Source organism: Canis aureus, chromosome 15 (assembly GCF_053574225.1).
Source record: "Canis aureus isolate CA01 chromosome 15, VMU_Caureus_v.1.0, whole genome shotgun sequence".
Classification (NCBI taxonomy): Eukaryota; Metazoa; Chordata; class Mammalia; order Carnivora; family Canidae; genus Canis; species Canis aureus.
Genome location: NC_135625.1, coordinates 33,994,366 through 34,020,455, shown reverse-complemented (window position 1 = coordinate 34,020,455; position 26,090 = coordinate 33,994,366). Strand labels below are relative to the sequence as shown.

At 42.3% G+C, this 26,090-nt stretch overlaps 1 protein-coding gene across 9 annotated transcripts in view; it reads right to left on the bottom strand.

The window, feature by feature from the left end:
- NRG1 (neuregulin 1) overlaps window positions 1-22,073 on the bottom strand; it is a 1,069,619-nt gene extending 1,047,546 nt beyond the window's left edge. For 6 of the 9 annotated variants that reach the window (XM_077849082.1, XM_077849083.1, XM_077849084.1 and 3 more), the window contains exon 1: window positions 20,796-21,054. In XM_077849082.1, the coding sequence (XP_077705208.1) occupies window positions 20,796-20,916 (121 nt within the window). In that variant the 5' untranslated portion in view covers window positions 20,917-21,054. Of the gene's footprint in view, window positions 1-20,795; window positions 21,216-21,261 lie in introns of those variants that run through there. The other 3 variants (XM_077849098.1, XM_077849097.1, XM_077849086.1) reach the window with 3 other exon arrangements.
- Window positions 22,074-26,090: the final 4,017 nt, after the last annotated feature.

The following is a 26,090-nucleotide window of genomic DNA, read 5'->3' as shown; positions in this document are numbered from 1 at the left end:
GGGGCGAAGGGTATTGATTCTCTGTCTCCCCTCCTCTCTGGAATTTCCTGAGGGAAACAAACAAAATCATCGGCATCATTTTTGTAAATAGTTGGACAAGTTCCAAACACCTATTTCCAAAACCTGAGCTTCTTTGGTAAAAAGTGCCCAGGTACAATGCTTAGCCACAAAAGCCCTTGGAGGTTCCCTACTTTATCCAATCCAATCTATCCTGGGTCTATGGAACAGAACAGTAGTCCCTCCAGCAAACCAACCTATAGAGCACTAACAAAGACCCCTGAGCATTGCCCAGTGTCCCATCCTCCTAGTAAGCAAGTTAGGCCAGAAAGTCTGCCATGTATAGAAGGCAAGGAGGATGTCAAGCCATCCCTGAGAACACAAGCCCTCCCACACTTGGCCACAGCAAGGAAAGAAGACCTAAAATGGCAATGGCCCACTGAAGGGCAGACTGGATCAATCATATGACCAACTCCTAACATGGTAGGAGCTTGCAAGGAAGATGGTGAAAACAAGGAGCCCACAGAATTCCCTGATTTTCTCTTCCCACATCCCAACAATGAACTCTTGGTAAATTTTCTCAGGCCTATAAGGGTTTCTACTATTCATAAATCCATTTCATCCTAGTAATGAAAAGGTGTAACTAAGGAGTACTTCCACACAGGCACCTTATGCAATGAGACATGTCCAAACTAGGCAGGTGCAAGAGCTCTGCTTACACTTACTACAAAGTTGGTACCTGGGTGAGGTCTGAAAAGATAGAACTTTCTTATCTACCATTCATTGCCCCTATAACTAGGCCATGGCACATTAAAGCAATCGGGAATTTGTAGACCAAATGAGAGTTAGAAATGGACAGAAGTGGGACCCAGGAACTCAGGAGTAGCAAGTGAAATGGGCAGATATTGAAAACACAGAGGTGTCAACATATATTTTGTCTTTTTGAAACAATGCTGTACACCACATATGCTAAGGTCATTAGAGCCTCCCATAACACTTTCAGGAGCCCTTGATTCATGGAGACATGGCTTTGTTTGTTTTTGTTTTTTGTTCTTTTTGACAGCTCATATTTAGCTTCACAATTATCAACCTGTATAGATTTATTTTTAATTACAGATAAAGGTGTTTAAATGCTAATTAGAGCTCTTGATACCGTAAAGCTCAGGAAACCTCCCCAGAACCCACAAATTCCCTGTTCCTGTCCACCAACTGCACAACACAAGTTTATGGCTTCATTGAGCCTAGAAGTACCTGCCCATGTCCTGTAACTGGAAAGTATTTGCTCTGGGAATATATTCTCTTGTTGTTCTAGGGCCCATTGTGTAGTCAGGAAAACATAAAGCCTAGAACTCAGGTTAAATCCCAAGATGACCCCTTTTCCTTTTAATTTCAGCAACCTCTTCAGGAAAGATGGCCTTTCAAAGAGGCTGAGCTGACAGATTGTAAAATAAAAATATGCATCACAATGGTAAGGTTCTTATTCAGCATGTACTCAGAGCACTGCATTTGGCTCATAAGTGCTCAGGCATATTTATTGAATAAACGATGATGAATATGGAGAGCATATGCAGTGCTCTGCTGACAACATTTTCATTGACTTTTAACATTTTGTTGGGAATTTAAAACTGGACCTCCACAGGACACTGCTTAAAAAAGGTCAGTATGTATTTAATTAATAGCCTTGTATGAAGTCCTATGCTGTATAACTATGAATGGAAATCAACGATACAGTGAACATGCTGATTGTTTAGTTGGAAAATCATTGGTTTCATCCCTATCTGTTCAAAAAAAAAATGTTGCAATGCATTTAAATGAATGACACCGCAATCCAAAGAATCATCAGAGTTTGAAAAACACAGACCCATAATTCCCTGAAATATTGCCAACTCTAGGCTAGGCAGACCTAAGTTTGCACCATCTCTGCAGGAACTAGCATAGGTGGAACCTATTGAAATAGGAAGTTGAAAATTTAGAAATTCATGCAGTGTTGCCTGCACTTCTCCACCAAGATCCTGGTGGGAATTAGTTCACTTAGGGCCAGGATCAGATGTTGGTACTCTGAGGAACCTTCGTTAAGACCCATAAAGTTCAGTCAGACCACTGGGAGTGGCCAAGAAATTCCTTTGATCTACTAAGAATTGCCTGAGAGCTAAAGAGAATATGGTTTTGTAAAAGGATTTCTCAAATCAACAGCTCGGAGAGTTTATTCCTTTTAAATGTAACTTTGAAAATATCCTGTCCAGCAAATAAACACACAAATGAAGAAAGGGACCAAATTACACAAACTGTTTGGGAAATGCTAAATCATCATAATAATAGCACTACAAGAACAAGATTTGTAATTATTTCCCAGTTTATAATCCAGGAGCAATAACACGTCAGATAAATTTATAATATACTTAGGTACCGCAATAGGTTTAATGGGTGGTTGCTATTAAATATTAGTAATAAAAAAATGTAGAAACAATTATAAATGAGACCAGAGACATGAATTTAAATGAATGAATGATGGTGAAATAATATCATAGAAAATGACTATATTAGTACAGACTTCCAACTCTATATGGAAAGAAAAAAAAACAAACCCCTTAAGATTAAAAAAAGGGGAGGCATGTTTTCTAATAATAGAATTTAAGCCAGAGTGTTATTCTAGTTTTCTCCTATTAAAACAGAAACGACTTTTCTTCCAAGGAAAAGTGTTCGTTTTATTTTATGAAAATATATAAGAACACAGAAATAACCTCTTCCCCATTTGATGAGGTTTTTTTCATGAGAGTTTAATTAAACTCTAATGGCATGTGGGCCTCGGTTTGTTAGTACAAAAGCTGTCCAAAGAAGGGGCAAATGTCTAGTATTGATAAGATGCTCTCTGTTCTAATTATTTTTCTTAACCAAGATAAATACATGCAAAGTGCTTCTGCAAATGATTTATAACACACTATGCAAACACAAAAAGAAACACAGTCTTGTTTACCCAAAAGCACCATCTTAAATTAATATCCTCTCTAGAGTTTTTTGTGCGTTTTCTGTTTGTTTTTATTCTTTCTGATATTTCCCCAGAAGAAGTGCTTTCTCCTTCATGGGAGAAATTTAGTTTTAATCAGAAAGTCAAGATCTGAACACTTGTGACATGTGATATCTCCACTCTGGTTAAGCATACATGTTTCCTCTCTTCCAACTTCTCCACATCCCACCGAATAATTGTAGCATATTAGGAGCAGTAAATAATCAAAATGTACTTGCTGAATAAGGGAAAGCAAGGAGTAAATACTATTTTTTTTATTATTTACACTACCATGGTTGCCATATATGTTGCCTTTCACTTTTTTCCACGAACTAAGATAGAAAAAGGCTGCATTTAGTAAATAAGGAAACTTTCTAAGAAATCTGAATTAGTTTCGAATTTCAACTTCATTATTTATTAGCTGTATATATTGGGCAAATATCATAGCTACTCTGAGACAGTTTCATCTGTAAAATGGGTACAATGATGTCAACTTCTTGGTTAGTTAAAATTTGAGGAGACAATAAATTTAAAGAGCTTTAGCACAGGATGAGAACAAAGCTTAAATCATTAGAAGATGGAAAGCAGCATTATGTCCATTTTTTTTTGTAACTACAAAAAGGTTGGTTTTCATCTTGCTCAATTCCCCCAAGATAATCTAAATACAAAAATTCTGCTCTCAGCCTGGTTCTACAGAGTACTCAGCAATATGGGAAATATTCCCAAAGTCCTGAGCCCAAAACATAACAAGCAGCTACTCTGCACTCCAGTTAGGCAAGTGAGGTCTGGCAGACTGCTTTTTCTCTGTGTATGTGCTGGAAGGGTCCCTCGGGGTCGTTCAGGGAACAGGGCCATCTCTATTCCCCTGCCCAAGGGCATCTGCCCCAATCTGCTGCTGCTTAGGCTCATGGCTTAACATGAGGTACAGACAGCACATCCTCTCTGTACCTCACGCTAAGCTCCGAGCCCAGCTGCTATTCTCAGAGTTCCCTTACTGGGTGTTTTATTACTGCTCTTTCTCAGAGTCCTGTTCCAGAGTCATTCTGGAAAGGGAATATTATCACTTAACTTTTTAAGGAAAGGTGCTTCTCTCTCTCTTCAGTCTTTCACCTGCCTGGGCTGCTACCATCTACCGCATTTTGCAGAAAGAACCCCTACAGCAGAGCCAGCACAACTGAGCCTGAACAAATACTCCTCTCTGACCAACCAACTGCCCCAGACACAATGCACACCCGAGAGAAGCTGCCTGCTGAAGTGGTGCTGCTCAAACTTCAGAGAGCACAAGAAACACTCAGACAGCAGCAGCTCTGGCAAGGACTCAGGGGTCTGCGGGCCTGAGGAGCGTGTGGCCAGTACGAGGCTGATCTGCACACCACACTTAAAGGAACTGTGGCATCCAGATTGGGAGAGTATGGATTCATAAGGGAATGGACAGAACAGCACTCAAGGAGCTGATGCTCATCCTTATGTCCGCCTCTACAGTGACTTCCATGTCCCCAGCTACACTGTATCTTTGTTGCCCTAAGCTGGCCCCTGATGACTACTTCTTTGTAGTCATACTAATTAACATTAGTAAGGTGCTTACTATAACCTAGATGCTATACATATATTATCTCAACCCACACTCACTCATCTCTAAGGGAGACACATTACTCTCATTTTATATCAGGTTCAGGAAACACTGAGCAATGTTCCCAAGGTCACAAGTGACACAGGTAAATCTAGAAGCCCAGTTCTGACCCTTAAGAAGGGTGCTAAGTCAACCCCAGGCTCCAGATCTTCCTCTATTGGATCTCACCATGTCTCATTCCCTTCCTGGAGAAATATTAATGTACACGTGAGTTGTTTCCTCATTCAGACAATAAACTTGTTAGCACAGACCTTTTAGAGACACAATGTCATCTCTGGACACAGAGATACCTGGCTCGTTCACTGCAGGCTGTTGAAGACATAGCCTTGTCCAAGTTGGTCTGACTTCAGTAGTCTCAAAACACATCCAGTCCTCCCTACCTAATCACTCACACAAACTCCTTAAATAAAGATCAACAGGAAAGTTTACTGGTAGCATTAGGTGCCTACTATGACAGACAGGACAAGACAGCCTCACTCAAGGGACAATGAAACTAGCATTCTATCAGACTGCACTGTTCTGAACCTTGTCATGGTTCTAACAGAGGAAATCAAATGACCTGAATGCAAATAAATGCCTCTCAGCAACTCTGTGACCTTTAAAGTTCTGTAAACCTTTTTGAATCTTGGGTTAAAATTGGAATAAAATGACATACCTTGGTGTTAAGGAATAAAGAAGGCAAAATATGTAAAAATGTTCAGCACATAATAGAAACTCAGTAAGCTCTAATTCTCTTTTCTTATGCATCTTCTGGTTTTCTCAAGAATCTTTAACTTTAGTAGTTGAAGAATCCTTAGTGACTACCAGGTCTCATGGCTCCCAAACCTAAGCACCCACCAGAATCACCTGGAGAGGTTTCCAAAAATGCAGATTCTCAGGATACACTGTCCGGACCAAATGAATTCTACTCTTCAGGAGAGATCTCTGTATTCTAGTCTGGAAACCACTTTTGCAAACCACTAGCCTGTCCAAGATCGGAACATCTGGTCCAAAACTCCATCCATGGTTCTCCAAGATGAACTGGACTGAGAATCTGCTGTCAGAGGTTTCAGAGCTTTTTTTCCTATGTTATAGAGATTTCCTTTTCAAACTTTTCCCGGCTTCCTTTGATTTACAATGTATGCTTTTCATAAATATGAGTCCCAGGCTATTTACTTATTACAGTTAGGAATGCCCAATGTAAAAATCATTGCACGAAAACACTATTATTGCACAGAAGGAAACAAACGAAAACAGGAAATTTAGAACCATTCTTCCCATGATGGTTCAAACTCCTTATGCAAATATCACTCAATGTATCAATTCAGCAGCTTACTGGACAATAAAAAGACTGTATGTAGAAGGGCAGGAGAAATGCATTCAGTTACTGTCAGAATAATAACTTTGCATTTCTTGACTGCTGTGCATTAAAATGCTCAGTCATAGCTTCAGATACAGCTTGCTCTCTGTCAACCTAACACACAGTCCAAGGACCTTTTGACTCACATATTTTTTTAAATTAGATTGATAGATGTCACATCACAAGTATGGATGTGACGATGCATTAAGTTCCTATAGGACCCAGGTACTATATACAGACAGTAGTTAGTTCTCAAGTCAATGTGTCAAGAAAAATCTGAACAACAATTTGTCACTGAAGTGGCTTTCATGGTACATAGGAAAGATTCTTATCTAAGGGCAAAACACTAATAACAAGGTGACCTTCAGCAACATTTTAGTAACACTAGATATAACTTGATTTTTAAAAATCATATCTTTGTATAAAGATTGTATCTTTCAAACAGTCATTCTTCCCAATTCTATGCAAAAAAACAAAACAAAGGTTCTGAAAAGGGCTTCCTGCTTATGTCTAAACTGATAAAAGTACTACTAAAACTAAATCTTAATAATCCAGAGGCTAAAAATAATAATAATAATAATAATAATAATAACAATAATAATCCAGAGGCTGCTCACAGTAACTCCAGCCCACCCCTGTCTGGGCTCCACCCTGGCACTCAGCCAGAACCACTTGCTAGGGCCTCTGTGTCGCTACTGACAACACATACTTTTAAATGCAGTGTTTGGCAGTGGTCAGCACTTAAGAAATGCACTCTGCTTTGGACCCTCCCTTCCCCGTTCTCCCAAACAATTTTCTAGGGACTCAGGCACAGGTGACAGACTTGGACACTTTTTCCATCCTGGATCCACTTACGCCTTCCTTTCACTTGTCTGACTGCTCCTTTCCTGTCACCTCTGTCTCCTCTTTAGTTACTGTTCCTCATGCTTCCTTCTCTACTCACTACCTCACCCTCTACCCACTTTTCCCTAAGCCAGTATACCTACTCTCATGGAGACAGAAATAACCATGTCCTTGTCCAAAACTCCCACATGCACAAAGCCAGCCCAGACTGCTTTGTGAGCTCCATCCATTCCACTGCTTCCTTGGCATTTCCACTGGGATAGATCAAAAACACGATGAGCTGAATGCTCCTCTGTCTGCAATCCTCCCCATTCCAGTAACCCAGGAGCCATCTTCCCCTCATCCCCTGTACAAGCAATCCACCTTCATAACCAGGACTAAAAGGGGCCTCCAAGGTAGTCTCAAATCCATTTGCTTCTCTGGAGCCTACTGTTCCCACTCTAGTGCAAGCCCACAGCCTAATCTCACTTGCAACCTGACCTGAACACCTGCATGAACTGTAGGTCCCTTCTGGTTCACACTCTGCCCAACAGCCACTTGTGATATTTTCATAATGGAAATCTTGCAACTCCTAGGCTTAAAAATCCTACAGTGATATCCTATATTTTAGGACCAAAAATCCTACAGTGATATCCTATATTTTTAGGATATCCATAATCTTTAAAAATCCAGATATGATTGTATTTTTCTCCTCACTTCTCAGATCTCATCCTTCCCTTGTTTGCACATATCCTCCTCTCTGCTGTCCCTCATCCCTGCTTCAGAAATCAGACGTGATTTTCTCCCCTCCCTTTCCCTGCCCCCTTCAGAAATGCCTCATTTTCAAGGAGCCCTTCCTATAGCTTTCAAACTAAAATAGATTTTTCTGTTATGTTCACATAGTACCTTGTACTTTTCCCTTATAAAGCTTACTGCAACTGTAAACATTCATCCTACAATTCTTTGTGTAACTGTTCTTTCTACTCTGTGAGCTTGAAAAGAGCCAAGTCTAATTTCATCATTGTGATCCCAGAAATCAGTACAAAGACTAGCAAATAACAGATGCCCAATAAATATTTACTGAATATGTAAATTCAAAAAGTACACCCACTGCTCCTCTTTTTCTATTAGTTACGTACAATGATTTAGTGAGCTCATGATTCTCATCATTTATTTAAGCAACATCCTCAGAATGGCCTCTACGGTTTCTCTCTCACAAGTCAGGAATACCTAAATCTAAGAGGACAGAAAAGGATTTGGGACCGTATAAACTGCAAAAGATGAGGGACAAATTAATGATAAATCTCTAATCCATTTTAATGAACAGACATGTCCCCCAATTTACCTACAGGTAAGAGATGTCTCCAGCTACTGTCTAGTCATCTAGAACTCAAAAACTTTACAAAGCCAAACAGCCCATGACAAAAAGGAAACTGAAGAATAGAATATAAAATATTTCATTATCCTTTATACTTTACACGTAACTCTTAAGTATCCTCTTTATCTTCTTAATATTTGATAAAAAGATATTTTTATAAAAAGATTTTTAAAGAGAACAGTAACATGCATGATGTAGATGCACAAAAGACTATTTCACACAGCTTCGAAAGCATTCATTTTTGTCTCTCTCTATTCACCTATTATGAATTGATTCCTTTTCCTCTTGGTCACACAAAGGAAGCACAAGCACACACCCCGTTAATCATAAAATCACCAACAATTCTTACATTAAGGAATTAGGTGGATGATATTGGCACCTCAATCATTTTCATGGACTTTCCAATGGTATTTTAAAGAGAAATATTACTAAGTACATAATGACAGTTATTTAGCAGATTACTGGAAAAAATACTAAAAAGTTAATAAAAGTGATTAAAAATGGTGAAAAGATTACTCATCAATACATTTAATACACCGGGCAGGTTTAACCTAACAATTTTGCTTTTATGGGCAGCTTTATCAGCCATTTTAATTTATCCTACTAAGAAGAACTGTGCATCATGAAACCCAATTAAGTCAGCAGTGATAAAGCCTAAGAGTATTTCTCCACAGACCCTATATCAAAATGATTTGTTAAACACGGAGCTCTAATAGTCATCCTGATGTGCTAGTGAAAGACACAGTTAATGTGGCCTTACCCTCTGCATTTTCAATGACACTGAATGAAACCAGACATATAACTTTAAAGATTTATTGCAAAACTAACCTATCAAATGTTAAGTTGAGCTCAAGGAAGAGCATGCAGTTAATACCATATTTGTCAACGATAAACATAGATGGCTGTTATGATCTGCTCTACATATATCCATTGGACTCTCCACTGTGATGAAGCAGAAGACAAATTTGTTCACTTTTCAGATAGCCAAGCTGTTAAAGATAAAATGACCATCACAAACTGGAACCCTGCCTATTTCAACCAATTTGGTCTGAAGTGAGGTTCAGCTATGGCCCCCAGGTATTAGTACAGGTCTCTTTCGGAGGAAAGTAAAGACTAGAACATCTCATGCCTTGTCCACACAGTAGGCAGAAATAAACTATTGCATTTGAGCCATTATATATTTGGGATACCATTTGTTACAGCAGTCAACCTACCCTAACAAATACATCTGCTATGAGAAGGCAGTGTTCTAAAGGAGCAAAAATCCCTTCAACAATACATAGTCCTTGTTACAAGTTGTATTAAAAGTAGCATTTATTGCTTTTCCTTGCTAAAAAGTAATGCACATTAAATATAAAAACTTTAGAAATACACACAAATGAAATGAAGCAAATTCTAAACATTGATAATTCCAATTCCCAACTGTTATGTAGGCTTCTGTCATATAACTTTGCAGGCCTTTATTTCTCTTGAGATAGACACACAAGATAAACAGATTAAGACAGAGGAGGTAAACAGATGATAGATAAAAGTAATCATACACATATTGTATAATATTGACAATATACTGTGACCGTATCCCTAAGTTATGATACTTTAAACATTCTCCCACTAAAGCATATAGTCTAGAATGACAGGTAGCAAAAGGTAGGCAGAGAAGCAGACCATTCTGGGAAAGGGGAACAATACAGGCAAGTGCACAGAGATCTAAAGCCACTAAGCACGTGTGGAGCAATGCCATCAGTAAAGTACAGGATTTCAGGCAGAAGAACTGGATAAGAACACTTAGACAAAAGTTAAAAGGCCTTATACACCATTCTAAGCAGCCTGGATTTCATCCTGATGGTAACCAAAGAGCCTTATGCAAAGATGTAGTATGATCTTTTCTGAATCAGAAAGATCACTGGGGTGCCTGGGTGGCTCAGTTGGTTAAGTGTCTACCTTTGGTTCAGGTCATGACCCAGGTTCCTGAGATCAAGCCCCGCATGGGGCTCTTTGTTCAGTGGGGAGTCTGCTTCTCCCTCTGCCCCCTTTCCGTGCTCTTTCTCTCTCTCTCTCTCCCGCACACTCTGAAATAAATAAAATCTTTAAAAAAAAAAAAAAAGATCACTCTAGCAACAGTATAGAGATAGAGAATGAATTTAAGAAGGGGAGAATCCATGAGCAAAGTGGTTGTGACAGTTACAGTAAGAAATAATGACATTGGTGTAGAAGGAAGAAATGAGAGATGTTACAGGAAGCATAATCAATGGGATCTGGTCACCAAAGTCACATGGAGCAGAAAGAGAGACCTCTGATTTGAAGTAACTAGGAAGACAATGATGCTATCATATGGTGAGGGGTTACATGAATTCAGATCAGCACCTACTACTCAGGCACAGAAAAAGCTATCAAGAAAACCACTGGGAGTAATAGTAGTCACCACTGATAGCAATAGAAGTGATTATAATGGCAGTGAAATAATTTCATTATTAGTACACACATTTACCCATGGATTGGCAGGGGAGACGATGAGATACCATTTGATATGTTTAATATAAAAGGTCTATAGGACCTTTGGGTGACTTATCCAGTAAGTAGCTGGATATTTGGATCTGGAGCCAAAAAGCAAGGTTTAGGCTAGAGATAGGGATTTAAGAGCCACAATTTATAAGCAGCATTGGGTCTGCTGGAGTAGATGAATTCACCAGGGGCTCGGGGAGGCCAAACTGAAGGGGAAAAAAAAACTGGATGCAGCCCAGCTGAGTCTTGCCTTGCCCTGCCCTGCCCGGCCCCTGTGGCACTGTCAAGGCCTCTTCCTGCAGTAATTTAAAAAGTCAGATCAAATTATTCCTCATTTGACAACTTGTTTCTGCATTGCTCATAAAAGGACTAAGATATATTGTTTTCTTGCCAAAACCGCAAGACTCATAAACTGAGAAAGTCTCTTACCCCTACCCTACATCAAGGTAGGAATGTTCTCCCCACCATCGCCAGAACGCTGCCATCCAGCTGAAATCAAGCTTGCCCATCTCTTCATGCTGGCCTCCTCCATCCCCACAACAGTGCTAATTATTAGAACCTAAAAGAGTACTAGATTAACATTTTAAAATAAAATTCACAATAAAACACACTTTGAATCATTCCTTTTCATTTTACTGAAATAAATGAGTGAACTTTCTCACTCTAAAAAATTTACACATGTGGATTAATCTATTAATCATACTTTATAATTTCAAAGACAAACCTGAAGAGACAATGGTATTTGCTTCTGGGGGAAAAAAATGCTCAAGAATACAACCAAAGGCTACTATTTTAGACAATGTAACACAAGGACACAAAAAGGCAATGGAGGTGGAAAGCCTTGGGGAAGAAGAAGAGACTCTTGGGAGGGCTCCCACTCATTAAGCTCTCCTACTGCCCTTTCAGATGGTATAAAAGTTTCCCAACTGTCTTTTCTATAATTAGCCGCCTTAGAATAATACAAAAATGAGAGAGGAAGAGAAAAGCTCCAGGAGCAGGAGCCGAAGTGGTTTGTACCGTTGGGTCATTTCTGAATGAGGATCAAAGGCACTGTGATCCAGGAAGAGCATTTTAGTTCTTCCCACTCATTCTGCATATTAGGGAACAGAGACCCAGAGAGGGAAGGTTACTTACCCAAACCACATAGGTACTAACCTACAAAGCTGGACATGGAAAGCAGTTTTCCTGACTCCGAGGCTGGGCACTTTGCACTCGTAAATAAGCAGAGAACCACCTCCCCACCTCCCAGTGCCTACCCACTGTGGTCTAGTGACTGAGGTGGGACAATACACACACAGTAAATTTTTAAAACATTTTTTAACAAAGATAACAAAAGGGAAATTTGTAATGGCAGCATGTATAAAGTTTTCAGTAAAAAGGTGCTCTATGCTCAAAGACTACAGTGAATATTTCTGACAGGATCATTACTGGGACTGTTACAGAAGCAGTAGGATCTGAGCCATCCCTTGAAGAAGACATAATTTCCACAGGCAGAAATGAGAGAGGATGTAGATCCAGGCGGAAGGAATGGCCCATTGAAAAACAAGAGTCAGAAAGTGCATGGCCTGCTCATGGTGCAGTTAAACGGGATGAAAACATTTATACAATAAAACTCAGAAATATGAGGCTTGGTTTAGAGTATGAATATCAGGATTAAAGAGTAACTATGGTATATCCATCGAAAGTTTCTGAGCAGAAAAAGGTCTAATAAAAGCAGTATTTTAGAATGACTCATCCTCTCGTGCAGTGTTTAATAGAAGACAACCTTTAGCAGTGGACAGAATAAAGCAAGGAAATTAAGGAGGAGGGAGAGGTGGTGGGAGAAATTTAATGAAAAATAAAATCAATTAAAAATTTTTGATACTAATCCAAATATGATAAGGTGCTTTTCTGGACCATGTTGATAGCATTATAAAGACAAATATAATATTCTTATGATGACCAAAGGCCAAGTCTACTCTTTAAATCTCTTATTGGTTTTTATTAAGCTATTATCTGTTATAATTTTGTTATTTTGTGGCTTCAGCTTCAGGAACCTAAATGCTAGGTAAATTAAGAATGGAACAGATGAAAACCTCTGTTTTCTGAGCACTTTTGCTTCTTATTAATGACAGTCTAATTAGAGGCACTAACTTCAGAAAACAAAATAAAAACTATTCATCACCACTTCACATCCATTAGGTTGGCTGTTATCAAAGCAATACAAAATCACACACCTTTGAGAGAACATGGAGAAATTGGAAACTTTGTGTGTCGCTGATGGGAATGGAAAGTGGTACAGCTGCTGTGGAAAAGACTATGGTTTTTCCTCAAAAAAATTAACATAAAATCACCATATGATCCAGCAACTGCACTTCTGGTATACACCCAAAAGAAATGAAAACATGGTCATGAACAGATATATTTATAGATGCATGTTCATAGAAGCTTTATTCCCAATAGCCAAAAAGATAGAAGCAACCTGAAAGTCTACTGACAAATGAACAGATAAACAAAATGTGGTATATACATGCAATGGAACATTATTCAGCCTTAAAAAGGAATGAAATTCTGACACATGGTAAAATATGGATTAACCTTAAAGACATCAGTGCCAGGTAAAATAAGCCAGTCACAAAAAGTCAAAAACTGTATGATTCCATTTATACGAGATATCTGGAATAGTCAAATTCATGGAGACAGATATTAGAATGGTTGCTGCCAGGGGCTGGGGGGGAAGAGGAGGATGGAGTAGGGAGTTATTATGTAATGGGTATGGAGTTTCAATTTGGGAATGTGAAGTTACAGAGATGGATGGTGCTAATGGCTGCCCAACAATGTGAATACTTAATGCCACTGAACTGCACACTTAAAAAAAACATGGTTAAAGTGGTAAATTTTTGGTTACCATCACTGGGGGGGGGGGGTTGCCGGCATTAGACTACAGTCCAAAAGGCTAGAATTTTTAATAAAATTCCTGCTCTGATGAAAGAAAAGTTGCTAATGATCCTGAGAACAAGATGCAAGCAATCTCAGTGGACAGGAATGAAGACAAGGGAGGAAACAGCATCTCAGAGGTGTCAGGCTTGCAAAGAAGAGCCTGGGAAATTTCAAAGCTGTGGCCCTTTTGTGCTGATACATGACAAGGAGCATCCCCCACTCTGAGCAGAACATTCCATCCTGGCAGTCACCAAAGAGCCCTCACTGCCAGGATCACCTCCCAAGGGCGAAGTCTAATGACAAATTCTATTTGAAGCAAACAGCCATCCTTCTCCTCCTCGTAGATAGCTGCCACGTTCTGTACAGAGGTGCAGCCAGGATGTTCCCTGCAGTGGAGGAAAATGCTGCCACTGCATCTGCTGCTTCCCTGATAACACATCGTGGCCCATGGTGTCTCCAGGGCTGACTGAGACAATGACGGAAAAGGAGCTCATTATTCATCGGAGCCCAAATGGATATGTGCCATCCCACACTCAGTCTAACCAAGAGCTGACGGGATGTCAAAAACAAGGGGGCAGGGAGGGCAGAGTGAAAAGTAACTCATCTAAAATCTTTTTATTACTTCTCAGGGATACAAGCAGTGCCTTTCCGTCTTCAGTTACAGGAATGGAACTTACATTGCTGAGATAGTTAAACACCTGGGGGGGGGGGGGAACGGAGATCAAGGAAGAACATACAATTTCTGAGTACTGAGATTTAGTACCCAAAGTGAGCTGGAGTGACGTGGGAGTGGGTCTGCTCAAAACAGTAATCGGGATTCACTGATGATTCAAAATCCTTTCTGTGCTTGGTCAGTCTTTACAACAAGGGCATTTTCCCCCAGCTGGGGCTATAGACTACACAGAATAAATATTATACAGAAATAATGGAGGAGAAACTAATTTGGAGAAATTAAACCACCTTTTTCTGCAGCCCCAAAAGTAGATCCAGAGATGGGCTCCGGGTGGTGAGTGGAAGAAACAGTGTCCTGGCAGGATATGGCTCTAAATGCTACTTCAGTCTCACCAAGTTAGAGCCCTGAAGAAAAAGAACCAGAAAGGGTAGGGGTTTTTTTCCCCCTTCTTTCAAAATTTAGCCTTGAACAATGATTGCCACTACCCAACAAGCTGGGGGGTGCTTCCATCATTTACTCTTTTAAATTATTCAACAAGTATTTAATCTACACTTAACCACCAAGCAATATGTGCTTATCAAAGAGGGAAGAAAAGATACAAACTCAATGAGGGCAGTTATAAACCCAGGGCTTTAGTAAGCTCAATATTTTATCTTCCTTAGCTTCAGTGGCAATTCCTAGACTGGAGACAAACACTTGGGATGACAGTATTACTGCTGGAGATTTCCAAATTTAGCAAAGCAGACAAAGCCTCACCTCTCTTATCATGCCCCCTCCATGCTCAGAACCCCCAGATGTGCCCACTACCAAGACTCTAGTGCCCTCGTCAGGAATGTCCCCTTGTGCTGGGCTCAGTTCAGCTCATGTATTTTGGCACAGCAGAGCAAAGAGAAAAGAAACAATTCCCTCCTCCAGGTTATCTTGGCCCAGCATTACCTCCTAAATCTGGCTACCAGCTCCAGAATCATGCACCACTCTGAGCTGTTTTCTTCCAGTCCCCAGCAGTCTGGGGCAGATATCCAAAGCCAGAGCCTTGGGCTTTGGGAGAAAAAAAATCTGAAATTGAGATACAATGCAGATTACCATCTATGTCCTCATGAGATAGAAAAAAGAGCCTATTGGACACAGAAAAGACCACCTACATTCACAGTATTGTGATCTATCTTCTGATATATTTGGACTCAGCCAAATCCCAAGGTGTCAAGAGAAGGCTAATGATTGTAATGATAAACAGCAATCCTATACTTCAGTCTCTCACAGACTAGGATCCACTCATGAGCCTCATTGTTTACTTAAAGCCTTCCCTTGCAGTGTCCTCACACAGGAAACAGAGATGAAGGGTGTGTGTGTGTGTGTGTATATATATATATATATATATATACACACACAGTCTCAGGTAGGAACTGGTAGGACTATCTCCCAAGTAGCATCCAAGCTGTGGGTAAACTAAATTTGGGTTTGTTTTTTGTTTTTTGTTTTTGTTTTTGTTTTTTTTGGTTTTGGGGGGTTTTTTTTTTGTTATTATGAAAAACAAGATAAACATTTTACTAGGTCATAATGGAGTGAACCAAGGTTAGGACATAGTTTGCAAGGAACCTATTTTCCATTGGGAAAAATATACTGGTTCTCTTAAAGATTAAAGATTAAAAAATAATGTAAATTACCACATATGTATCTCCTCTCTAGCATTCCTTGATGGCAAGTCTAAAGTGTGTGTGTGTGGGGGGGGGGGGTTCCTAAAAACTGGATCTACACCAAACAGAGAGGAGTCAACCCATTTTAAGCTTTCAATTTCACCAAAATTTCTTTTATTTTATCTACTTCAACCTGTATGGATCATTTAGGGATAGAGAGCCAAGCACAGCATGGCACTAAACAATATGAAAATACAACCTCTCAACCAGCATTTATCTCAAGTCAGTAAGCCTTAAGCCTATATTCTGTAAATTCTCAAATAAATCAACTTTAGACTTAAAAGTAAGACAGAATGTACCACTCATCAGTTGTTACATGTTACAAAGTGACCAATAATTGGGGGGCAGTAGCTAGATCATATGGTCTTTCATAATGCTACTTTAATTTTATCTTAAATTTTATGATAACATAAGAGCACAGAGTAACATGTGCATGCACAACGTTAGAACACTCCTATACAGATGGGAATCTGTCCACTAAAGTCATTTCTGTTAATTAAAAATAAGAACATTAAAAAGGAGTTCTCACTTTCTCATGAAAACTTTGACTAAGGCAGGTTACTTTATTATTTTTGGCAACAAATTGCATGAGTCACAGGAATCCTAATTTTTTACCTTTTGTTTTCATTATATACTTTGTCACTATTTACTTTTAACGAATGTAATGGTCAATGAATCCCTACCACTGTTCTTCATCATATACTTTTTGTTTTCATTATTATGATTTATTTCTATAAGGCTAGTCAAAATACTCATCCAGTAACACCTTATGTGTAGAGAAAAGCTTTTCACATCATTTAAGCATATCAAAAACAACCAAACCAAACACCTAAGTATTACTAAGAGCAGATGAGAGTTTAAAGGTCTTTGGGCATCTGGCCAATTCATAAATTGTCACTGTAATTTAAGAATGTTTTTTTTTAAATCTTGTTTATAATAAAGAAAAAAATAACAAGAAAATGGGCATTGAAGCAAAGAAGATTCCCTGAACAATGAATAGATTACATATGACAAGGGCAATAACCTGCCCAATCATATCTTTTGCTCAACATTTGCTATAAATATACAGGCCAACAGCAGAACAGTTCGTTGCTTTACCCCTCTGTGTGTTTAAGCTCCCCGGTCTAACCTGATATATTAAGACATACAGTAAAACTTTCCCTAGATTCCAAGGACTTACAGATTTCCCACAACTGATGAGAACTATCCCCCAGAGCTTATAAAATATTCTAATTCAGATATTTAAATTACCCTTTTAGAACATTTTTATTTCAGGGAGTCATTTTTCCAAATGACCAATTGTGGTGTCATTTTTTTTATCATAAATATAAATGAATATATAGATACAGTTCTCTCCTTGACAGAAAGAAGTGTTGTGCATATAGATTTTAACAGTAAGAGTTAAACAGTCTAAAGAGAACAGTCACAAATGCTTGGGAAATTAAATTTACATGTGTATTTATGAAATACAAGCAGTCAAGCTGTATTGTATCTGTTCCTATTGCTACTTACTTAATATAGCTTTTATTAAGAATTATTTTCTCCAGTGCTGGCTAGAAAATCCCTGCAGCATTTGTCATTTTCATAACACTGTAAGGTCAGCTCACTTTATTAAATAGTTATTGAGGATATTAAAAAAAGGTAAATGCCATTTATCATAAATATTTGATAAACATGCTTATGTTATCGATACATTCCAGTATTATGGGGTATACCAAATGTTTACATTGGACTGAAAGACGACGATGTATAAATCTTGCATGGCCCCATTACATATGTTAATCAACATCAGTATTTTTACATCTTTTTGGAAATCGTTTTCTGCCTAAAATAACTGCAATGCTTTGAAAACTAAAGTTGTAGTGCAACAATGATTTGTTTGAATAACAGAAATTTAATTGAAGAGCAAATTATTTTGCATTCTGATTAAAAACCTAAAAACATTTCTTAGCTTGTTCAGTAAGCAAAAGCAAAAGACCAGGAAGCATTTAAATAACCACAAGAAGTGTATGTAATTTATTCAAACTTCAGATATAAAGCAAACAAGCTAGGAGATTCTGTGTTGTCTTCTAAAATACACTAAACAGTTGGTTTCAAAAGATCCATTTTTCAGAAGAGAACTTTTTATACAGATACTGCTCAGGAGTTTATCTTAGGTGGGGTAAAAAAAAAAAAAGAGAGAGAGAAAGAGAGGGAAAAAAAATTCAAGGAAGACTTCTATTAGCTCAATCCTAAAACTAATCTGTTGCATGTGTAATTTCTACACCAGGAAGCAACTTGCAGGAAACACTGAAGCTGAGCACATGACAGCTGGAAATTGTTCCCCGGGGTATGATATCACAAAATGACTTTGCTATATTCCCCCTCCAGTCTGGCATCATGGCTCAGGCAGGAACACAACCATCATGCCCCCAGGGCAGCTTCATGTCCTTAGATAAGAACCCACTGCCCCACCACTCTCCTGAAATCTTTTCACCAGAAGCACACAGCACCAGCTCGACCAGGACAAATCAGCCCCTATTCTCCCTGTGTTTGTTTGTTTTTTGTTTTTTTTTCCCTCAATTTGTGCTCCTTTGGTAGGACATTGTTAGTGACATTGTTAACGGAAACCACACAACTGGGTGCATTCACAAGTTTTCAAACACTCAGGCACACACCTTTAAATCCAATGTTCCAATGTGGATTTACTGAGTTTACATTATATAAGATGCTCTTACTCTTTACTTTTATCCCCCGATGGTAGAATAACTTCTATGCTCATAAAAACACAAGAGAAACTTTCAGCACGATTTCCGTCAGTCCTTAGCTAAACCTAATAGTTAAGGTTTCACTCAGTATCCTCACTTGAAGTACCTAAACATATGCAATAATTACACAAACCTGTAGCAGTAACTTCTTAATCTATTCAATTATATGCAGAGAGATTTCCAGTTCATTTTAAAAACCTGTTTTGCTTAGCATGGCCAATTTTATATGTATTTCCTTTGGCAAACAAAAGGGCAAAACTACCTTCCTGAAGGTGTTCCCCTTAGAAGCACAAAAACAGAACAGTATTCCTCTAGGCAACATGAATATTCCATTTCCAAACATCCTCTGGATGCTTATAAGAACTTTATCCCTAAAGTCTGACGTTTATTTCTAGTCAAAACACAAAACACCATCGCTAATCCAGTAACACACCCCGCAATCCTAGTAATCATTGCCAACTATGATCCCTTTTATATCCATTTCCACCATGTATAGTTCATGATTCACAACTCATGATTTGGGGTAAATGCAAAATCCTTTCTAAATTACATATAATAAAGCGTGTGAAAATTGGACAATGGTATGGCTTAAAAGATCTTGTTTCAGATTCTATAACAGACTAACATGTGCTGCAGTACAATGGTGTTGAGCTTTTGTGTTCCCTAATAAGACAGCTCCCAGCAGAGCGTTTCCCATGTTTTACAGTGACATCTATCAGCCAGACCCGGGGAATCCCAACGTCACTCAGCCTTCTTCAGCACCACTGTCTGAGAACAGCTTCTGTCCACAGAGTGGTGCAATCTGAACAGGTCTGGCGCACAAAGTGCATTGTTAACATAGGGAAATGGTGGATAAGCAATGCTCTTCCCTGTCATCAAAACCAAATCGTTAGGTATCAATTAACTGCAGGATAGTAGCACTACAAATGCCAACCAGAAATTTAAGTTATTGGCTATCATCCAATACAAATTTGAAAGAACCGACGCACTTTGCATCACAGGCAGACAGAGCATGGCGTGGTGCTGAGTTTTGCAAGAATTCAATTAACCCAACCATCTATTAGATACATAAAGACAGGGAAAAAGCTACAGTGCATGTTAGAATGTATGATGTGCAATCATGTTAATTCATGGTTTGAGAAGATACCCTGCTATGTTTTAGTGATTGTATGGTAATCAGGAAATTACATGGATATTTCGAAGCTAGGAATTATTTTCTGAATGGCATAAATGCAATGCCACCTCAAACACATAATCAGCTAATTTCTCAGACCTGATCATACTAAGGAGATCTGAGAAGAACACTTTCCAGCGGTAAAATGGGAAAGGGTCTGGGAAATTGATGGCTAAACTTCGCTTCGCAAACCCTTCTTCAGGGCCTACACGAGAAGCTCCACACGCGTATCACGTTTATCTGTTCCGATTCACTGAAGCGCCAAAACATACTCCCAACCAAAATACTGTGAAAACAAAAATTCTGGAGAGGACTTCACCAAACATGAATGCCCCAACTTCATACTTCTCGCATGCACCTATTCTGTCTGCGCCTATGTGTTGGACATGGAGTTGGCCAAAAACCCCGTCACATTCCTAGGGGAATCTCAGCGCTGTGTGCTTTCCTTGCGCGGGTTCCCCCGGGCACGGACCCCCGACCACCTCCACGCTCGGGGCCCTAAGGGGAGGAAAGGCGTGACAGTCCCGCCGGACTCACCCTTGCTCCTCCAGAGCCCCCCCCCCCCACGGCGGCCCCCGCAGGCACCATCAGCACCTCCTAAGCACAAGCAAGTTCAACGATGCGCTCGCGGGAACGCAGCCGGCCCCTTTCCACTGTACTTGGTGGAAGAAACCCCACGGGATGAAAAAGTTTCAGGCGGCCCCAACCAAGGAGCAAACTCGGGCTCTCCAGGGAACAGGTAACTGGAGAAGGCTCTGCCTGTGGAATCCAACCCGCGAAACCACCTCGCGGAGCCGCTCAGCGTCCACAGCCCGGAGCTCAGCTCGTCAGCCCGCGTCTGCCCCGCGGCCGTCGAGCCCCCGGGCCCGCGACCTCCCCGCCCGGCCGGAGCGCGCCCCGAGGGCGAGGCACTTACCGCACCGCTTGCACAGCACCCGGCTGACCTCCTTCTTGAGGTTGCGGCCCGTCTCGAGAGGGGGGAAAGAGGCTCGGAAGGCGGCCGGCGCGCGGCTGCTGCTGTTGGCATCCGGCTCCATGAAGAAGATGTACCTGCTGTCCTCCTTGAGCCTCCCGCAGGAGGGGAAGGCGGGGTGGCCCCAGGCCCCCAGGCGCACGGTGAGCAGCGAGTCCTTCTTCAAGCCCCCGGCTTTCACCGCCCACACCTGGTGCACCTTCACCAGATAGGGCGCCTCGTCGTCTCCGGGCTCGCCCGCGCGGGGCGCCGGGGCGCTGGGCCGGGAGGGCACGGTCCCGTGGGCGGCGGGCAGCGGGTCCGGGGCGGGCGGCCCCCGCGCTCCGGGCCGGGCGGGCGGCTCGCGCTCGGCGCCCCGCGCCCCTGCCCCGGCCCCGGCCCCGGCCCCGGCCCCGGCCCCGGCCCCCGCCGCGCCCGCCGCGCCCGCCGCCGCCGCCGTCCTGTCGAGTGCCCCCTGCTGCCGCCGCGGCGGGTGCACCTTTCCCTCGATCACCACCGCGGCGCGCTGAGCCAGCTCCTGCACCGAGCCCACGCTGGGCGGGGACGAGTAGCACACCGAGGCCCCCGCGGGAGCCGCCTCGTCGCCGGCGGCCGCCCCCGGCGCCAGGGCCGCGGTGCACAGCAGCAGCAGCAGCGGCAGCAGCGGCGGCGGCGAGCGGGCGGCGGGGCCGGGGCCGGGGCCGGGGCGCGGGGCGCGGGGGCCGGCACTGCCCGGGCGGCGCGGGGAGCGTCGCCATCTCATGGTGCGAGGTGCGTGCGGGCTGCCGGCTGTCGGTTCGGACTGTGCTCGCTCTGCCGCGCTGCCTCCCTTTTCCTCTCCTCCTCCCCCCGCACCGCTCCTCCTCCCCCCTACCCTCCTCCTTTTATTTATTTATTGGGGGGGGGGGGGTGTAGGAGAGTTGTTTATGGGAGGAGGAGGAAGGGGAGGAGGAGGGAAAGGAAGAGGTGGGTGGAACCACCGAAGGGCCAAGAGGTATAAGGGGGAAAAAAATTTAAAGCAAAATAGAAAAGAAAAAAAAAAATCCGCTGCCACCGCCTCGGTTGCTGGGAGTGACAGGTCCTCCCGCCGCCGCCGCCGCCGCCGCCGCCGCGCCCGAGCCCTGCTGTCGGGGCTGCTGTCACAGGAGGAGGACGTGGAGGTGGAGGAGCTGCTCAGCGGGTGACAGTCCTTTGTGTGAAGTGATGCTGCGGCGGCTGCCGAGGCTGCGAGCGGGCGGCTGGGCGAGAGCGAGGGAGAGAGCCCTGGAGGCGGAGTTGCGTGCCTGGAAATCGCTGGGTGGCCGCGGCGGCGGCGGCAGCGCCCTGCGCCGCGCCGGCCTGTTTACCTGCGGTCGCGCTCGCCCCGCACCCCGCGTCCCCGCGCCGATCCCCGGGCCCGGCCCGCGAGTTTGTCCCCCGCGGCCTCGCCGTCCCTGCGCGCCGCCGCCCTCCCGGGCGCCCCGACTGCTGCAATGGGAGGCCGGGCGGCGAGGAGGCTGCAGTCCGAGTGGGCTGCGGAGAGGCACGGGGAGCGGGGGCGACGCTTCAGCGCCCGGGGACCTGTTAGCCGGCGCAGGACGTCCGGCCGCAGCGGGGAGCGGGGGCACACGCGGGCTGCGGGCCCGCATTCCAGAAAAGTTTTGGGTGAACTGGATACTTGAGAGTCAGAAGGGAGCAACACGTTCACAGGGGACCCGCCGCAATGAAAGCAACTTTGTATCACGCTCGCTCTCCTGCAAACGTGCACACACACGGCGCTCCAGGTACGACGCCGCCCCCGCTCGATCCTCGGGTGACACTGGAGTCTTGACCATCCTTGCCTTTTCGTCCGTCCACACCCTTGGCTCCCCATGATTTTAGGACATGTGTGGTACTGCTGATACGTACGACGAGCAAGGTTTGGGTAAAGTAGTTGCTCAATAAGGCAATTTTGTATAAAGTTTATGACACCTCGTCCACTAGTCCCTTTTGTTGAATGATTAAAATGAAACGAGAGCTGCTTCTGTGACTGCCCGAACAGAAATCTCAAACCTGAGCAGCTGTAGGTTACATATTCCACCTGAACGCCCCACCACCCCAACTTTACCCTGCTCCCTTCTCCCCTCCCCCACCCTGCCCCGCCAAATTTCGGGAGCTATTTGAAGACAGGAATTCGTCCCCCACAGGCGTGTTCTTTTCAAACAAGTACCACGCCACAGAAGGAGAACGCATCTTCAGCATTAGAAGAAAATATTTCCTCTTAAGCTTTTTTATGGTGAAAAGATGTATTCAATGACCTCATAAAACTGAGTTGAAGTTGTTATCCAATGGCCAATAAATCTACTAGGTGAGAATCGAAGATTTTAAAAGCACTCTTCATAATATCTTTTACTTTAGGATTCTACAAGTTGCTTCTAGCAGCTTATTAAAAGTGTGTCACTCAAGTTTTAGATTTTTTTGGTGTAAAAATAACAATAAGATTTATAAGCCACAAAGATTTTTTTTTTCCCTTGGCATAATATAGTTGGCTGGGAAACAGTGTGCCACTCCCTCAAAGTCCAGATTAGAAGGACAGGGTCTTGATGCTCATTGTGTTTCAACTGTGGGGATTCCTATTTCTTAAGCCCTGATGGTGTGCTTCAAGAGAAGATCCCCATGTAGCAGCATAATAGTGCAGGTCTGGCCTCCAGTGTGTTCTCTTTAGCGCTGGTGCTCCTACCGATTTAGTAAAAGAAAATGATCAGACATCCAATCCTATCTGGTGTCTTCACTTTTCTTTGACCTGACCTCACATGTTTCCGACTCTCAGCCTTTTTGTAGTTGCAACTTTCTCCGGTGATCTCCACCTTTCAGACCTTGTATCAGACCCCAGTTTTGTTGGCCTAAAACAACATACATTCACTTGGCTCAGGATTCTGCAGGTTGGCAATTTTGACCGGGCTCAGGTAAGGGGATTCTTCTGTTCTCAGCTGGACCCACTGAAGGCTTTGCTAGGGTCTGAGTAGACTCAGATGGCCTAAACTGAGACAGTTCATCTTGAACAATGGGGTCTCTTTCCTTGGACAGGCTTAGCCTGAGTTTGTTCATGGCAGCTGGCCGTGTTCCGAGAGAGTAGCCATTAGCATGCAAGCAAGGCCCCTTGAGGCCTAAGGTCAGAACAGACACCTGGTCACTGCCACCCTTACAAAGCCAGTTCAAATCCCAGGAGTGGAAGGGTAGATTCTCTGAATGTGAGGAACTGAAAATTTGCCTCACCAATGGGCAGGGATATCAGAAGGGAAAGAATTGTGGACATTTCTGCAAACAACCCCCCCTCGACAGTAAGCTTCCTTGGAGGCCCACCTGTCCTCTGGAGCCTTTCTTAAATACTAGCTACTCAGAGTGACCGCTCCCTGCGTGTTCGCAGTGTGTCTCATGCCTCCTCAAATTTGATCTTATTTTACTGAGCGCACATGCTTCAGCTTTACCCCCAACACACCAACTAAATTGTAAGCTTGTTAAAAAGCGGGAACCATAGTTTCCCCATTCCCCCATGTTAAGGCAGTTTTAATCACTCAATAAATGTCAGCTGATTCATCACGGACTGATGTGGTAATGTGATGACCATGCATTACCCCAAAAGTACCCCAACACTGTCACAGGGAGATGGAATTCCAGGCAATAAAAACAACAATAAAATTTTAAAGCACTGGCTTACAGTCATTAAATTGCAGATACCTCCTCTTAGTATTTTACAAAGCATTTTATGTATGACTAAAAATAAGCTGCTTATGTTTGTTTTAAAATGACTTTTTTAGATGTATTTTTTTAAAGGCCTTTACCTAACTCCCACATTTTCTCCTACTCTCTCAGCTAAGTGGTGTTAAGGGGGTAATTCTTGTGGGTATTTTCTGTGTGAAGGTAGGCCTTCCAAGAACAGTTCACTGCTAAGAACTTTTTGCTTATGTATTTCATTTCAGCTTTTGTATCGGAGTCCTCATTTTTGAGGGCACCCACACACTGAAGGGATGTTACCCTTTTTTGCCCTTATTTTAAAATGAAAGGGAAATGGCATTTCCACTATGATTAACATATAAGCTTGAAAAGGGGTATGAATAATTGTTCAGTGTGTTTAAGTGCTTTTCAGAAAAGGGACAACTTAATTTGTCCACACCAACATTTTAAAAAGAGAAAAAAAGCTCATTCTCATATTCATCCTAAAACCACGGTTCTTAAACATTAGTGTGCAGCCGAATCACGTGTGTATGAAAATACACAGATTGCCAGGCCCCATCCCAGAGTTTCTAAAGCAGTAGATCTGAGGTAAAGCCCAAGATTTTGCATTTTTAACAAGTTCCCAGGTGATACCCTTGCTGCTGGTGGAGAGACCACACTTTGAGAACTACAGCTCAAAACTTTAAATTTATAAACTTCAATAGATACAGCATAATAATGCCATAAACACACTCAGGGATTAGATTCAAATATTCGGTGTTCCCTCCATCATGTATTTTTTCTTATCTCAATTTTGCAAAGAAAACAGAGGTTATTAGAGTCCGATGCTTTTTAGCAGATCTGTTCTGACCAGTTTAAGAAGGCACAGATGAGCACTTACTGAATCAAAAGTATGTGTTTCCTTGAGGACTTAACCTTGGAACCAAAAGAAGACTAGGCCTCAGAGCAGTTGTCATCATGTTACCTGGTAATATTTTATCTGCTTAACTAAGGAAAGAACAGATAAAATTATACAGGTACATGTGAAATAACAGTTTTACTAGTTTAGAAAATCTAAAGAGGAAGTCCACAGGGCAATGGTGAACTCAAAAAGTATTCTCACCCCCAGCATTTTATACACGATTAAATACTTCTAAATGGTGGCTATTGAAGGGGTAACAGGAAATCCACAGAGGCACTGCTATCTACTTTATCATCATTGACCAACAGCACACAGAGTTCATACCTCCACCATAAATCATGAAACAACTATACTTCTGGTGCTGGAGTCCTGAAAGCGCAGTCTCCCAAAGAAGCTTCACTTGCCTAGCAGCTTGTCTTGGAACGGGGACCAGGGTCCAGAACAATTTAGACACAATTAACAAGAAGCTGGACTTAAAAGAAGAGCAATTCAAAGGAAATGGTGAATCATAAACCCATGGAAGCCACCCATGAGCAGCAATGTGACAAAATGTCTCTACTGAAGAGTGGCTAGAAAATTAAGGAGGCTTTATTAAGTACCACGTATTATATGAGTCTTCAAGACCTGGGCCAACCCCCTTGAGTCTTAGACACGGGGAGCGGGGG